Source organism: Cotesia glomerata, linkage group LG7 (assembly GCF_020080835.1).
Source record: "Cotesia glomerata isolate CgM1 linkage group LG7, MPM_Cglom_v2.3, whole genome shotgun sequence".
NCBI classification, from domain to species: domain Eukaryota; kingdom Metazoa; phylum Arthropoda; class Insecta; order Hymenoptera; family Braconidae; genus Cotesia; species Cotesia glomerata.
The window spans coordinates 2,367,579-2,385,918 of NC_058164.1; the positions used below are offsets into that span (position 1 = coordinate 2,367,579).

The 18,340-nt window shown below is 28.4% G+C and overlaps 1 protein-coding gene across 3 annotated transcripts in view; it reads right to left on the reverse strand.

Annotated features, from left to right (window-relative positions):
* LOC123269948 (acetylcholine receptor subunit alpha-type acr-16) overlaps positions 1 to 18,340 on the reverse strand; it is a 262,893-nt gene that overhangs the window by 64,226 nt on the left and 180,327 nt on the right. For 2 of the 3 annotated variants that reach the window (XM_044735896.1, XM_044735898.1), the window contains exon 9: positions 684 to 770. The exons of the other annotated variant lie outside the window; for it this stretch is intronic. In XM_044735896.1, the coding sequence (XP_044591831.1) occupies positions 684 to 770 (87 nt within the window). The remainder of the gene's footprint in view (positions 1 to 683; positions 771 to 18,340) is intronic. 3 annotated transcript variants of the gene reach the window in all.

Sequence of the window (18,340 nt, forward strand, 5' to 3'; positions counted from 1 at the left end):
AATCTAAAACTTGAAGAAATAGGGTAGAAGTACTGTTTGTGGCCACTGTACCATTTATGGTGATTTATTGTTCAAATAAACGATAGAAATGAATTTATATTAATAAACCATTACAAACTCAGTTTGTTTTAATATAAATTTTTTAAAACTCAACAAAAATATGGTTATAATATTATAATTTTTTATAAAATAATTCAAATTGTTAACTGGCCAAAAACGGTACTTTTACCCTAATTTTAAAAAAATTGAACAGTGCTCATAAAATATAAAAAAATTTTGGTCCATTTGGTCTCATAAGGATAAAAGTATTTTCAAAAGATAGTCGTATCAATAAATATTGACAATTATAGTGACGGATATCTCGATTTGAGGAAGCCCATTTGTTCGTCTTTCCTGTGTGTAAGGATACGCTCGATAAAAGGAGTAGCTACCAACGTTTATACTTGACTGTCCTCTTAGAGATGACTCTTAAGTGTGGTAAAGATGTTGCTCTCATCTCGGGATACGTCTACGTTAATACAAACGTTAACAAAGGCACTCGTACGTACATACATAGACACACAGCACTCGTGAACTGACAGTAATAGCAAAAAGTGTGTTAAAAAGACTATGTTCTTTCGGGCAACTAGTTGTTGTCATAATATGATAACAGGGAGCGGGTGAAAAGAGAAAAGGGTGTATACCTATTAACGGAACAGCGTCCGAAGTCGTTGGCATACTCTCGGCAACGAGGTTCAAGAAGACTGTCAGCGACAGTAGAATGGTCACTCCTGTGGATATCCAGAATAAAGAAGTAAAGTGCTGTATAACCATTAACATCAGGCTACTTTCTTTAGTTTCATTCTTTTATTTTAAACTTTTTTCTCTATTATATTTTTTCAGTACGCTACTCCCAGTGTGTAACTCTTCTCACTAAAACGCACAAACACGAAAACGAGTTTTCCGGGTCGCTAACTCTCTTGATATTTCCTCTTTACTTTCACTCTTTTATTTTACCATTCTCTCTCTTTTATTTCATTTACTTATTTTCTTTATTTTTACTCACATTTTTTTATACCCAACAGACCTTTTCAGTCTCTCTCACTCCCATTTTCTTTCAGCCGAAAGGATTTTCACAACTTTTCAGACAACCAGCAGAAGGAAACTGGCGTCGAGAGAGTCTCGAAAAGTTGTTGAGACCAACGAACCGAATGAAGTGAAAACGATTTTATGCTACTCTATGAAGATTCGATGAGACTCTTTGTCGATTTCCTAAATTTACACACACTACTCGCTATTCTCGAACTGACACTTCAACCATCCTGGACCATTTGCTTTTAACTTTATTTATATTGACTAACTTTTAACGTCCAGATTCTTCAACACCCGGCTGGTGATGACGTACGCTATTATTATTCTAAATTACTTGTCGCTTTCGATTAAATTTTCTTGCGCTATTCATACCTCATCATCTTATTTACAATCAAAAATTTTGTGTTACCGAGTTTCATAAAAATTTATAATCAAATTGTGCACGGAAAAAAAAATATTGTTAAAATGACTATCCAGCGTATTCTCAAATGGCGTTTCCTTAAAATAACGATCCGGATTTCTGATTTAAAGATTCATTTGTTTGACTTAAGCATACACTGATAAAAAAATTGACTTGACTCAAGAGCCAAACTCTTAAACCAAGAATTCCATTTTGAAGAAAATGATTTTTTTGAGTTAAGAGAATAAATTCTTGAGCTAAGAAATTATTCTTGGTCTAAGAAAATTTTCTTGAATCAAGGATTTATTCTCTTGACTCGAAAAAATCATTTTCTTCAAAATAGTATTCTTGGTTCAAGAGTTTGGCTCTTGAGTCAAGTCAATTTTTTTATCAGTGTACAAAGAATAGCTCTTGTAAATTTATGAAGTTTCGTCAAAACAGGCAACTGTTTTGTTAACGTGAGGATCTGTATAGTTGAATTAACTCAATGTAGCGCTAAAATAATGATATAAATTGTCAATTTGATGATCCGCTGTATAGCTGAATTGGCTATACAGCGTATATCTGTAAAAAAAATGACTATACGGCGTATAGTCAGAATAACGATACGTATCCTTATTCTAACGATATTTTTTTCTCCGTGTGTTGAAAATAGAAATTTCTTGAGTTAAAATAAAAAATATTCAATGAAGAAAATAATTCCTCAATTGGAAAATATTTACACTAATTTTCAAGTCATAAAACTATTTAAATTTATTTTCTCTAATTTTTTTCTAGTATAATAAATGAAATATTTAATTTAAAATTTCGAACATATCAAAAATATTCAAATATTTTTTTGTACATTAATTTTTGATAAGATTGACTAGTGTTTGAACGAAAACATTTTTTCTTATCCCAATTAATTTTATAAATTAATACGTGGTGGAATTTGTACTAAAAAAATAATACTTTTTACATACAACTTTGCCAAAAATTTTAATTACATTTTTTTTTCTCATCCGACCACAAGCTATATCTACTAACAAGCGAAATTTGGTTTTTCAAATTTATATGAATGTATCATGAGTTACTCTAATTACACCAAGGGAACTTTAATCTGTTTCCATGACCGAATTTTTAAAAATTTACTTGCATTAATTAGTTTTGGATATTAATACAGATTGAAAATTTAACTTGTTAGGAGTCTTATTAAAATTAATTAACATGTCCGGATGATCACAGTGTAATAATACTCCAAATTAATTTATAAAAATGTAATTCTTAATTTTTATTCTATAAACCGGTAATTTGGAAACACGACTAACTTCTTATCGCTCATTATATTCAAGAAAGTGACTCATAAAAGATAACGATTATTATAATATTTTTACTTTAATCTACGAATTTGTATTCTTTGTTTTAAAAATTAGGGATTAAAATCATTTTTCTGAAATTTAAATTCATTTTTTCCATGGAAACTGCAGTTTCGAAATAATGATAGAAGTTTTGAATTCAAAAAATAATTTTACGATCATCATTAGCAAGCAAATAATAGTATTCCCAAACATAAAAACTTTTATGTGTACTATCCAAGTGTAAAAAATAAAAGCTCTCCGAGTCTTTACAGATTATTAAAATTTATTTGTATGAAACCAAAGTTATTAAAAAACATAATTCTGTTTTTAGTACTTGGTACATACGTTATGAATCAAATAAAACCTCGCTGTCCATAAAATTAGTATCACTTCCTAGTACATCTGAGTTCTGTTACCAACGAGGTAGTAAAAAGCGTTGGATATGTTATAAAAATTTTATAACGTGGGTATCGCAAGCTTGGTAATTTTTTTCAATAAAATTATTAATGAATATCCATATGACTAATTTTTGCACCTGAAAATTTTTATATTTCGGATTATTACTCCAGATGAAGTAATTATCTACTTTTAACTTTTTAACACAAAATTTTTGACTGTTTTTCTTTGATTAAAAAGAAGTAATCTAAAAATGAAACGTAAAGTTAAAAAAAAACAGAGAGCAAACGGATATGACTTGTAAAAAGTAATTAAAAGTTAACATCGACAACGGCAAAGTAAATTAAAGTGTAACGAAGAGGAGGAAAAATACCCGCAGTAGTCAGTTGGCTGACAGAAAACGAGCTTGAAATAAGTGTACGATTGTAAATAAATCCTGGCGACTAACTGTTTAATCAACAGGACGACTGTGACATCGTCGATTGCAGAGTAGAGCCACTTTAATAAGTTATTCACTCTATACTAATAAAAAAGAGCCCTACTCGAATAAAACTATTTCAAACAAATCAGCTCGGAGCAATAAATACAAAATTAGTCACAGGTGAACTGGATTCAATCGCCAAATATTTATCACCAATCGATAGTGCGCAGTGGCAAAACTAACATGCGATCCCGGTTATTTATTAACATAAGCATTCATTTTTCAGCGACCCTATAAGTCAGCCCGAGACTTTTACAAGTCGGAGTATTTGCAAAAGTCACGAGTGGACGGAAGAAGAGAAGTCGAGCAGAGTGGAATGGTAAATGGTTCGTTTGACAGGAGATTAATGCGAGAGACAAGTCATCATTGAATCGAATTAACTAAAACTGTTTGTTTGAGTTTTAGTATACGGGCTATTGGAAATAGTGAGCATCAATAACTTCTCGGTCCAGGTGGCTCCCAGGAACTAATTAGTTCCTGCAATTAGTTTCCTGTCCATTTTCGCACAAACTCTATCTTTATTTTACTCTTATACCTCTACTGGCATTCTCATTCAGCTTTAACCCTCTTTACACTTATTACAACCCCTACCGATGTTCTATGCTCAAGCGAACCTTTCTGGTTATATTATACAGCATATACATGTATCTTCACCCATTTCTCCTACGAACAGCTTTAATTAGCATTTTAATCGCAATTTCATATGCAGAAGTTACCGCTTTATGAATCCAAAATTTTATCAACATACTGAGCTTCTGATTGCCGAGTTGGAACCGAGAGTTTTCGTTCATTTTAAGAATGGAAATTTTGATATAATAATTACTCATCAGACACACGCAATGTGGAACTAAGAAAAACTTATGCCATTTTCATTTACATTTATCACGGTAATGGATTTATTATACGATACATTGTTGCCTTTTTTTAATTAAAGATAAAGTATTGACGTGACCTAGTTATTAATTTTTTTTATAATGAGAGGGTAATTTTTTTTTTACCTATCTATTAGAATCAATATTGATTGAATATGCATCTGAGCATAAAGTTTTGAATTATTGATGATTAATATCGTAGTTTGAGTACTTTAATGATGAAATGAAGTTTTTTTGAATTGCATGTAATTGCTTTTCATCGAAAGTCGTATTAATGAAGTCATGGTGAGTTTCCTTCGGTTGTAAAGCTACAAAAGCGACCTAGCATTTTGTAGCTCTCGTAACTATTCGTTGAGTGAACCTGAGAGCTAAAGTGTCTTTGTCCCTGATTTGAGTTGAATTACTTCAATAGTGACATCAAAGTTATTCTTGTGCTTCACAATCACCCCATTTCGTCTGGGTCATTGAAATTTTTCAAAGTTTGTAGTTATTAGAGTTTTTAATGATTTTTGTTGGATAATACTCTATTTTACCGGCGGAATGGAATTTCAAATGAAATTAAGTTTTATGTATACTGAAAAAAAATTATTGTTTTAGTTCAAGAATTTTCCTCTTGAATCAAGTTAACTTTTTTTTTTTTTTTAATGTAAAATTTTGAATCTAAATAATTACTACTGTTCAGACGAAGTGATATCTTTTTTTTTTTTCTTTTTAATAAAGTAAAAGTTAATTGAACAATTTTCATAAAATATTGACAAAAAATCACAAGAGTGATTTGATAATAAGGATGAAAAAAAAATATTAAAGTAAGATCCAATAATTGCCTGAAGATTGATTAATTTTAGTCTACAGCTATTTTTTTTGCACGCCTCATAGCGCGGTGAGGTTGTGCTTTATACTCGACTCGTCAAGGTCAAGCAATTTTGTGATCTTTAAATGCCTCTATCACAACCATATTGCACTTATAAAATGATATAAGTAGATGTACACCGAAAAAACACTTAAATTAAACCATCTTTTACTTTCTAAAATCATTTCATGTTGCTATTTTGAAAAAAAAAAAACGTTTTGAAAAAAATTTTACGTGGACGTCCGGATGTCACCCCACTTTGGATGTACCAACGATTACTCCCGAACAAATTGATGTTTCAAGACCGGACCTTTTTTGTTAGTTTAAGAATTCGATGAACTGGGTCCGTATTTCATATCAGTGGCCTAGTTTACGTATTTTTTTTAAATTGAATTTTTATTAAAATTCACTACGATACAACCGTACAAAACCAAACGAACTTTTCTTATTTGCCACATGAAAACTATGGCGCCACTTGATCAAGCTAGATGTTTTTAGATTGCGTGCGCATATGACAAAAAAAAGGGCGCCGATAATTATAATTTTTTTTTTTAATCAATTACACAATTAATTTTTTTCTTAAAAACTGAATGAGCGTTATGAGGGATGCACTTTTGGATTTTCCAAACTTTTTTTAAATTTTATTTACAATAATTTTGATACCATGGACGAAAAAAATATAAAATTTTACATTCTTATTCTACGAAAAATGATTTAATTTTATTTTTATTCTGATTTATTTTACAACACAAAATTATTTTTTTAAAATATTTGAAAAATTTTGTTACAAATAATTTTCTAGAATTTATTTGCTCAATAGTAAATATTAATCACTTTAAAAAATATCAATAAAGATATTCAACTTTATATGCAGACTTTTCTCCGTAACGACTTCACTAATTAAAAATAATCTTCAATAGTTTTTTTTTATTTTTTTTCAATAGCCGAAGCCGTTAGTAAAATTATGTTTACCGATGCAGAGTTAAAAATTTTTTCTCTCAATTTAGTAAATAAACAAGAAATAGGTAAAAAGATAAAGTAATATAATAGGAATAATGTCGTTTTGTGCAGTTATATACAGTAGTAATAAATAGGATAGTACTTTCTGTATATTATGCGTATTCTCGTATAAGTAAAGAGTGCCTTTCATATTGAAATTCCATTGGTCGGTTTTATAGCGGACATTCGATCGAGATGATCATTTCGCATTCAATATCGCCTGTGGAATCTTTTTTACTTTTATACAACTTTCATATGGTACAAAACCTTTTTTTTCCTACACTTTTTTTATTTCTGCACTCGTTATTTTTTTATAAAAGTTCATTTGATATTTCTGCGAGTATCATTTCAAATTATAAAACCAGCGCTAAAAAATTGGTCGTTGCATTTTTGATATTTTTTAATTAATATTATCGATTATCGCCGACAACGTTTGTTTAAAATTTAATGTTATTCTTTCTGTAACTGGTTGGCTGTATGATTAATTAAACGTGATTAATGAGTGCGATAAGTGTAATAAAATATTAAATTTAATGTCTGACTATAAACTGTAATTTCCACTGAGTAAGTTTACGATGACAAGAGGTGGCCTAAACTTTTCAACTCCATTTCGCTAATGCTTTGCACAATCTCAGTAATCGACAAGTTTAAACCTCTGCTATCTTGTTGCAGCTGTCATCTCGGTAAAACGCAAAACCACTTAGTAATTGCTTGCTGTCGATTTATATCTTATTTACTTTCTTTTACATTTACATTTACATCTACATCTATATAGAGATATATGTCTATTTAAATATACTTTGATGTATTTTGCAAGAACTGGTATTGACATTCTACATTACTTTTTAATAAGCACTATCGGATTTTCCAGACAAAAGTCTTTATTTATTTGTAGCAATTTAGATATTTCAGTTATAGTCAATATATTTATCAAACATCAAAGATAATAATTTACTGAAATTTTATATGAATAGTTAAAATATTGTCAATTTTTGGAAAATTTTCTGCTGCCAAAAAATTGTTCTGACGAAAAATTAAAATTAAAATAAAAATGTCGTGAAATTACTTTGTTGTAAAAAAATATTTGATATAATATTATTTTGAAATATACTATACTGATAGAAGAGCCAAAAGTCAAATCTTTGATAAAGTTTTATCAAAACAACACGCAGAAAAAAATTTTCTTAAAATAACCTAAGATATGTTGTAGTAACAAATGAATTTATTAATATAGAGATAACAAATTATATCGACGTTCTAATTAGCAAATTGTCTAACTCCATTTTAGAGAATCTTCTATTCGTACGAAAAAAACAATTAGTTCAAATTTATTATCACTTTAGAAAACCATTTAATATTATTACTATATAAGAGAGATATAGTATTTAGGTTTGAATTATTCAAATAATTAATAATTGGATTATTGATACATCAAAATGTTAAAAAAACATCCTTTAAAAAATAAGGAGTTAGACAAATTGCTAATTAGACCGTCGATATGTTAAAATAATAAAATTATAATATTAAAATATGAGAATTTGTTGGAATAACTAATAAATTTGTTACAGTAAATTTTATAAGAATACATTTAAAAATATGCTATTGTACGCCTCATAGCGCGAAGCGCGTGAGATTGTGCTTTATACTCGACTCGTCAAGGTCAAGCAATTTTGTGATCTTTAAATGCCTCTATCACAACCACATTACACTTATACAATGATATAAGTAGATGTACATCGAAAAAACACTTGAATTAAACTATCTTTTACTTTCTAAAATCATTTCATGTTGCTATTTTGAAAAAAAAAACGTTTTGAAAAAAATTTTACGTGAACGTCCGGAAGTCACCCCATTTTGGATGTACCAACGATTACTCCCGAACAAATTGATATTTCAAGACCGGACCTTTTTTATTAGTTTAAGAATTCGATGAACTGGGTCCGTATTTCATATCAGTGGCCTAGTTTACGTATTTTTTTTTTTCAAATTGAATTTTTATTAAAATTCACTACGATACAACCGTACAAAACCAAACAAACTTTTCTTATTTTTCACATGAAAACTATGGCGCCACTTGATCGAGCTAGATTTTTTTAGACTGCGTGCGCATATGACAAGAAAAAAGGGCGCTGATATTAAAAAAAAAAAAAAATAAAAAGTACTCTGTAAGAAATTACTTAATTATAATTTTTTTTTTTTTTTTTTAATCAATTACAAAATTAATTTTTATCTTAAAAAATGAATGAGCGTTATGACACGTGCACTTTTGGATTTTCCAAACTTTAATAAGCTATAGCTGATTTGGAAAATATTTTGGCAACAAATTAGTATTGTTATTGCAACAAAATCACTTTGTTGCAGTAACATCATTTTGTAACAGCAACAAAATGATTTTGTGATCTAACAAACTGGTTTGTTAGTATAACTTTACACATTTTATTAATGCAACTAAATAGATCTGTTGCTATAACTACACTCATTTGTTACAACAACATATTTTTCAGTTATCCCGTCTTTTGTTATTTCAACAAAATCTTTTTTATGCGTGAAGAATAGAAGTCAAATTTTTGTTGGAAATTTTGAACAAATCAAGTAAAATTTCCATAACTTAATAAATTTCGGTGTTTTTTTTCTTTGAAAGCTATCTAAACTTATTCTTTTTCTAAATTCGATTCCGTATTTTTATTTAATCAAAAAGTTTGATTGAATACTGATTTTGAAATCAAATTATCAATTTTAAAAAATTAATAACTAATTACAGTTCAAGAATCTAATTTTAACGTGTTGAAAAATTATATTTGAAATTTTGAGGCTAACATTTACAACTGTAACTTTGATAAGTTTTAAAGAAAGCCAAAAAGTGATGAAACGAGTAAAAACCAGCTAGCATATCTTTCCTTAGAAAGGAGCTAGTTAATTTTTGCACCTTAATTCGCATTGGCTTGAAATGTTTTGCTTAGAATATTAAAACCAAGCTCTGAAACTTTATTAACCATTTCAGATGATAAAAAAAGTTTATGCATTTTTAATTCGCACAACCAAAACAATTACAGCTTAGAATATTACTCGAAAATTACGCAGCATTGTAATGATTCAATTATCATTAACAATGTATCACAGCACGCGAAATAATTTTATTTATGTTGATAATTAAATATCATATGTATGTGACACAACAACGATAATGAATAGAAAACGAGGTGATACATAACAACCTTTGTTCTGTCTCATTCATTTGGATATCTATTAAATATTCGTCTCACGTTTAATTATAATTTTGAGCTAATAATTCAAACTAGTATTTAATTATCGAAATCTGCACCCTTTATTTAATACATATTTAACCAGAATTATTACATCTCATTTAAAAGTTTCAACAATTATACCTCATACATGTGTAACTGAATAATGAAGCGTAATTTAAATATTTTCGAGCCACTGAGTATCAATATTTGTTCATAAAACCAAAATATTATTGTGCTTCAACATTTTAGAGTAGAATTAATAAAACTATTTGTTAAAAGTTGTAGAAAATATTCTACTGTGAGATTAATTTCAGCGAGGGCGGAGTCTAATTGCAATTACCATCACCCAAAAATTGTCAGAGGGCAAGAGATCTTGGGCACTCTAACTAATTAATTACATTTCTCAAAGGTTAATGAAATTTGTAAGAGGAAGCACTGGTCTTTTAAAAATAATCTTTTGTATTAAATGATAAAAAAACTGGATATTTTTCAAACAAATAATAACGAAATTTCGTCTTACAAATATTGAATTTCTCGTTACTAAAAAAAAAAAAAAAAAATCTACAGACTTAAGACTCACTCAAGCTTACAGTACGATGATGAGAATTTTATTTCCGTGGAATTTTATTCCGTTTGTGAACTTATAAAATATGGAAATTATATTCATAGCGAGACATAATCCAGTGTATGTTGAACAAAAGACAATAAATAAATGATAAAGTTTTTTAAATTAAGTACCAATTCCTTGGGCAAATAGATGGAAAAAAAGAATAAAAAGAAGAAATATACTTTGTTTTTTTTTTTTTGGTTTTATCTTTTTGTTTGTGTATGGATAAGACGATGAAAGATTTAGTGGAAGCGGAGGGACAATAAAGCTGAGGTATACCGTAGCAATATGTTTAGTAGTTTGCTTCAAAGAGTTGGCTGTTAATTAAGTGACTTTTGCTTAGCTTAAGCCCGTTGTTTACGTTTGGATGAATAGGAAAACAGTGTGGTAAAGAGCAGAGAAAGGTTATTATTCTGCTGTTGTTGCTGGTTATAGAGAGAGTATATGAGTTTATCCGCGAAAATTACGATCGTCCCAATGAACATTTAAGCCACCCCAAATAACGATTTGGGCACTGTGAGAATAGTCGTTAACGCTCCCAAGTTTTGCGATAAGTGGGTGAAGGGGTAGTGAGGGTAAGAGTAAGAGAGATTGTTACGTGTTGGAAAGGGGACATATAGAAGGGTAGAAAAGTAGGAGAGAGAAAGCTTATTCAAGGTGTAACGATCTAATTGCCTCGGTAGCCAATTACGGAACACAACCCCATGGTAACTTGCCGACATATTCAATTTATACTCCAATTGCTGTTAGTAGCACTCCGCACTCAGCTAAAGCTTCAGGTAATGACACTCTTGTTGGTGAAAAGTATTATATTCTTTTCAACACCATGTTTCAATTCAGATACTGAGAATAATTGTAATGAGTGTATTGTGGAAACTTTTGCGACTAGAAGCACTTTTTACTTAGTTGTTTTTGCTTTAAAAACCCTTGAAAAATTTTTGAACTATCTTGCGAAAAAATTTTCTGATAAAATCATATTTGTCGGTAGACATGGTCTGATCTGATTATAATTTTTGATATGCCCATAAATGGCCTGATATGGTCATAGATGTCTATGTGTAATTTTTCGATCAAAAATAGTGTTGAAAAATTCCGACAGATGGCGCATGATCGCTAAATCATCTCTTTACAAGAGATTTTAGTTTGAGGTTTTAAGGAAGTTCGAGCGTAATTAATGAGTCAAAATAATGTTGAAATTTTTTTTTAATTTTAGTCTTCCCAATATTCGTCAAAATTTATTATTTTAATTTAAAATAATTTAAACAATTTAATAATTTATGATTTTTACTTATTTAATAAAGTAAAGTAATAAAATGAATTTCGTATTTATTACTTGTCGGATTAAATAAACAGATTTGGCAATAGCGCGTTTGATTATACTCATTACAGAGACGTGGATGAGTGTGTGAGTTAAACATTTCTCTCTCTGTAACTATATCCGAACAAAAACAGTTTTACTGTAAAAAAATCGCGCCAAGTCCACGTTCATAAGACTATTAAGAAAAAAAAAATTTGTTTTTTTCTTTACAAAAATATATAAAATAAAAAAATTAAAAAATCCAAGTAACTGATATGATTTTTTATGATTTTCGGAAATTAAAAAAAAATTTTGTTACAAATTTTTTTCTTAATTTTTAAATTTATAACAAAATTTTTTTTAATTTCCGAAAATCATAAACAATCATATCGGTTACTTGGATTTTTTAATTTTTTAATTTTATATATTTTTGTAAAGAAAAAACCAATTTTTTTCATAATAGTCTTATGAACGTGGACTTGGCGCGATTTTTTACAGTGAAACTGTTTTTGTTCGGATTTTAGTATTTTTTGTAATTATAATAAAAATTTACAATTGGTACCAACTTAAATCTCGCGTTGGTTGCATTTTTTATAGCAAACTATCCCCTTGAAACTACAGTTTATGTAAAAATAATTCCAGCGCACCCTGGCGGGTGTAGATGCAAGCTGTGAAATATCTTTTTTTAACTGTAATTTCCCATCTAATGAAGGATTACTATGCATTCTCGAATTATTTAGTCTGTGGTAGATCACTTTGCCCATCGAAAAAAAGTCAGGATGAAATTTTTGCGTTGCTATAGTTTGTGCCGATTAAATTTAATAATTTCAAGTAGATTAATTGTTATAAGTGAATATAATTAATTAATAACAGTCAAATAAAGTATGAATTACTGTTATAATATACAATTTAGGAAAAAAAAGTACCGTAGAATTAAATAAAATTTTGCAACATCAAAATACCGTTCTGCTTACAGTAAGCACAGTTGGTAGTCTGGCGCTCCGTTTACAGCAGATTTGAACGGAACTTGGCGCCAGATTCTACCGAATCTGTGGATTTCTATCCTTTTCTTTTTTCTCAGCTGTTGAAGCGATGTTCTCAAATCTCTATTCGAATAAATAGCTGACAATAGACAAGTTAAAAACATAAAATTTAACTTTAAATGTTTCAAAAATTATATCGGTAGTGTATTATTATTATTAAATTGTTTTTATATTTTGCAATAATCCAAGTTTCATGTGTATAGTTTTTTATCCGTTAAAGTTGGGAGTTTAATATTGAAATAAATAATTAGTCTCGAAAAAAGTTTGTCCGCCATAAGAGCCCGTGTATAAGGAGATAAAATATGTGATTTTTAAAATTTAATATCTAAGTAACTAAGCGGTGAATCTTTTTAAAATTTTGAGATTAGATAAATGATGTATTGATTTATTCGGATACTTAATTTCAAAGCTCAAAGTTAGAAATTATTTTTTTGGCTCTCTTAAGGAACGTACCAGACATTAGTTTATAGTTTAATCAACTTCTAAACCAATTTTTGTTTTATATAACATTCTAATTAATCTACACATTGATAGAAAAAATGAAAAATTATAATAAATTATTTTTTTGATCATTTATAACCATATACGAAAATTTTTTCCATTATATGTCACATTATTTCAAATCTATTGAAGTTTAACAGAATGGTTTTGAAAACTTTTTATTATTAAACCGAGTATAAATACCTTCCATGTAATTAAATTACTAAAGTCACTCCAATTTATAGTAATTAAGTCTTTTAACCGTAAACTGTAATAAATTATATTTTCATGGCAAATATTTATCTAAGATCAAAATAGCAATGATACTGTGCAGCGTAATTTCCTTGAGTCTATGACTAGTATTTACTCTTTATTACATTACCGTCTGTTTATATTTTTAATTAAATGAATATATCTTTGACTGTGTCCATGAATAAACCATCATAAATAAAGTTCTCAATTTTTTAACTAAAAAAATGCAGTATTATTTATAATTGAAAATTCACTTTTTGAGTTTTTTAAACTATATGACTATAAAATGCAAATTAAAGCGAATTTTAGTTTATGAAAACTAAATATTCATTTTATTTTTGTCAGTCATCACTTTGTTTCGAATAAAAATACCTTCACCAAAACATCATAAAAAGAGTACGATGAAATAGAGCGATAATGTCATAAACTCAGACCTTTTACATTCATTTTTGTTTTAAAAATTCAGTTATTGCTAGGTTTTATCAATAGTCTATTATTTTTTATAGAGTTGGAACTTTTTTTTTTTTTTTAATTATTTTATAGTTATTTTCGTCAATGATGTAATACTTCGAGCGTTTTTTATTATCTTTAGAAAGTTTAATGAAAATGATTAATATTTATGATCAAAATTTAAACTGTAAAATCATAGAAATTGATGGTAATAATTATCAACAGAAATAATTTGAAATTGACTTCTAACAATTTGAAACTGCCTGAGATTTCAAATTTTATGTAAAATTTAAAATATTAATGATTAAATTTCTGTCGAAAAATCAATTTTGATAAAACTTAAGAACATGTAATACATTCTGATATCGGTAATTCAGTCTGGACTAGTGACAACAAATGCCAATTTAATATATCGGTTTATTTATTTTAAACACATGTAAAATGTACTGAATAAAGTTATCAGACAGACTGTAAATACTCTAAACAACACGGAAAAAAAAATTTCGTTCTGGTAACCTAACTGTAGAGTTACCACAACTATACACAGTTTACTGTTCGTTGTAGAGTTACAGTAACATAATGTTATTTAGTTCTGATAACTCAATGTTGTTGAGCTCTCAGAGCTCTACGGGATTGTTCTCAGAGCCAAACGGTATAGTTGGGAGCGCCCTACGTTGCGCAGTAGTGGAGTGCGCTGGTATATTTCATAACCTTCTAAAATGACAAACAGAATTATTTTGTTACTCATCCATATTATTAAAAATATATGAGGACAATTAAGTTTTCAGTTAATTTATCTAAGGAAATAGGTTTTTTTTTTTTGTCAAATTGAATTTCGTTAGAACAGTTTTGTATTTATGGTTTTTCAAGGTTCATTTGCAGTTACTGTTAATTTAATTTATTAGTTGAATATATTGTGATAAGAGATAAGTTATCGGAATACATTAAAAAGACCCCATTTAACACAAAATAAAATTTGTTTTCGTTTACCTTTTCTTTTGTATATACGGTAGTGATTTTATGTCCAATATTTATTGATATAATTAAGAAAATGAGATAATTTTGTGACGACCATATTTTTATTTTACAAATAATTTTTATTTGTAATATAAATTTTATCATTATTTTATTTCTATTATAATACTATTCTTATTTGTCATATACAATTATTTTTGGCAATATAAATTCATTCTGCCGCATGTATTTATTAAATTTTCAATGCTAAATCGTAAAAAAAAATTATTAAGCAGACTTCCAAAAATTTGTTATAGTCTCAGAACGATCCTGTAGAGTTGTGAGAGGTAAATAACGTTTAGCTCTCAGAGCTCAACGATGTAGAGTTGCAGGAGCCAAACGGTATTGTTACCATAAGAAAACGTTAACCTACTGGAACTTTTTAAAACTAACTAACTACTATAGAGTTCCTATAGAGAAATTTTTTTCTCCGTGAATGCTTAAAAAAATTAAACTAGATAATTTACTTTTGTTACTCTCTTGCAGCCTACACCAAAGTATAGTATATAAAATTTTTTGTCGATAATTACTGTAATTAGTTTTCTACCCAAATCTAGCTGCATTTTACTAATTCTGGCTTATAAGTAATCTAAACTAAAATAAAGAATACCCAAAAAATTAAATCAATCTCAAAGATTGTATTGGTTGTACGTTTATTAGAAATTTCTTTATAGTAAAGTTTATTTAGTTGAATATGTGATGAGTCCTGAGATAAGGCAGCTTTATGCGCGAACACTACCTATTTATTTATCATTTAATTATTTTTGTTTTAATGATTAAATTTAAAAATAAAAGAATCAATTTATTAAGGACTATTATTTACGTACTCCTGCCAAGTTTAATGATTTTTTATTCAATAATTACTTGGTCAAAAAACGTCGCAATATTTTGTTCAAAATTTGAATATTTATCGGTCCTACATGTAGGCTGCCCAATCTTAAAACACAGTAACTGCAAAATTTTTATACCTGATTTTTTTTAATACTGCTGCATTTTTTTTTAACTTTTAGATCTTAATTTCAAGTATTTTTTCTTAAAAACATTTATATTAGGGTGGGTCAAAATTTAATCTTTCAAAGCAACCTTTTAAAATTGGAATTTTGAGTTCCACTTTTAGCAGGAGTTAGGTTAGGGCATTTCCTGAGATATTTTGATGTGTCAGGATTTATTTGATGCTCACCTAATTGCTTAACAGGAGTTTTGTTGAAGCAATTTTTCTGGAATTTAAAAATTTCAAAATTTGGCCAGACGAAACTCCTGTTAAAAAATTCTGTGAATATCAAATAAATTATGACACACCGAAATATATCTGGAAACGCCCAAATGCAGCTCCTGTTAAAAGCAAAACTCAAAATTTCAATTTTAAAAGGTTGCTTTCGAAGATTAAATTCTGACGCACCCTAATTTATAATCAAGTATTTTCTATTCATAAATCAAATTTTTCATCAATTTGGGGCGCAAATTTTTTTTTAATAAGAAAAATTAAAAAAAATTTGAAAATTGTCAGTTACTGTGTTTTGAAATTGAGCAGCCAAATGTTCTTAAGTGCATTAAAGTTATTAAGTTGGTTATAAATGTATGGATGAAATATATAAGTTAATTTGAAAGTACAGAATCTAATCATCATACGATATAAAAAAAGTAGTAGGTAAAATAAGGATTCGAGCGTACGCAGAATATATTGTCGACGTATAAGTACAAACGATGTAGGTAGTGACTGTGGAAGTAGAAGCAAAGTGAAGTAGTTGCGGAACTATTCGAAGAATAAATGAATGAAGGAATAAATGAATAATAAATAGATCTCTAGTGAAGAGAGTATCTCATCGCAAATAAATGTCTTGTTGAAATTCACGAGCTGTACAAATGGATTTACTGTGGATGTTAGCCCGCAGCTATTTACATGTGGGCGCGATTAACGTTGTAGCTCCCGATGAAGTTCGTTGATACGGAGAAACTACTACCGGCAGCATCAGAAGTAACCAGAAAACCACCCGTCAGTGCACTCCCTGGCAGGAGCTTCATCACCGACGACGTACAAATAAAAGTAGTACAGAAAACACTCAAGTTATAGTTCCCAGAGGTTGTATTAATAGTTCGCAATAGTACTAGTAATAGTAATAGTAATAGTGGTATTACTTGAAACTAGTTTTCGGTATATCTATAGATTCTCCACATCAAACACATAAGTCCTTGGAGCCTTTTAGCTTCACGGAATTTTGCGGGCCACCAATCTACGTCAAGTTTCATTCCCTAAAGCGGCCTAATGTAACGAACCGCTTGATTATTTTACAATTTCATCTTACTGGTTTTTAGTTAATAGCTATTATCAATTTTATTTTTTTTTCTGTACCTGACATTTTGCTTTTAGTTTAAATGAAACATGCATTGATAATATTGGATTTTATTTTTTTAATTTATATCAATTGATACTGCAACAAACAATATGAAATCAAAGAGTAGAATAAATTATTTTGTTTATTAAAATTCATTGTTTTCAAAATGATAATAATGAGTACGTTAAAAATAAATTACACGAATAATAACAATCGAAATATCAATGTGTTTTCGAAATGAATTTTTTTCTGATATAAAAATTTTCTGACATGGCCTTTATAGAATTGCAGTTTCACATCTAGACTTGAAATTTAATTAAAGTATTGTTTTTGAAATCTGCCTAGTATATAAACATAACCAATAGAATTAAAAAATTTATTTTAAACAAATGACAATCCAATAGAATAAATTAAGTTATAATAAAAATTCATTATTTCTAAGTCAAAAAAATATAGGTTCCGGATAAGTAATCACCACCATATCATATACTAAAACCTTCTCCGAAACACGCTGCATCTTATGGTACACTGATAGAAGGATTTCTTAACATTTAAGAAGATTTCTTTGTATTTAAGAAATCATTTCTTAAACATCATTTCTTAGTTTTTAAAAAATATTTCTTTGTATTTAAGAAATCTTTCTTAAATACTAAGAAATATATATATTTTTTAAATACTACAAAATATTTCTTAAATATTAAGAAATATTTTTTAAATACTAAAAAATGATGTTTAAGAAATGATTTCTTAAATAAAAAGAAATCTTCTTAAATACTAAGAAATCCTTCTATCAGTGTAAGTATTATTTCGATCGGTTCAGTAATTTTTGCAATATAACCGAACAAAAAAACTGGCTCTCCATTTATTAGTATAGATATTTATTCTGATCTTATCATGATTAAAATATTAACCCAATAAAAATATCTAGATTTTGCACGCCTCATAAGCGAAGCGTTGAGGTTATGCTCTACTCTCGACATTTCAAAAAAAGCAGTTTTCTCGAAACTGAAATTGATTTTTTGTTATTTATATCGCACTTACAGATTAATATGAGTACACTTATATCAAGTCAAATAATTTGTCAGGCACATAAAATATATTTCAATAACAATTTTTTTGTTTAACATAGTAAATAATAACATTAAACATAATCTTTTCTGGACGTTCGTGTATGGATGGGTGTATGTGGCAGAGAAATTGGTCGAAAAAATTA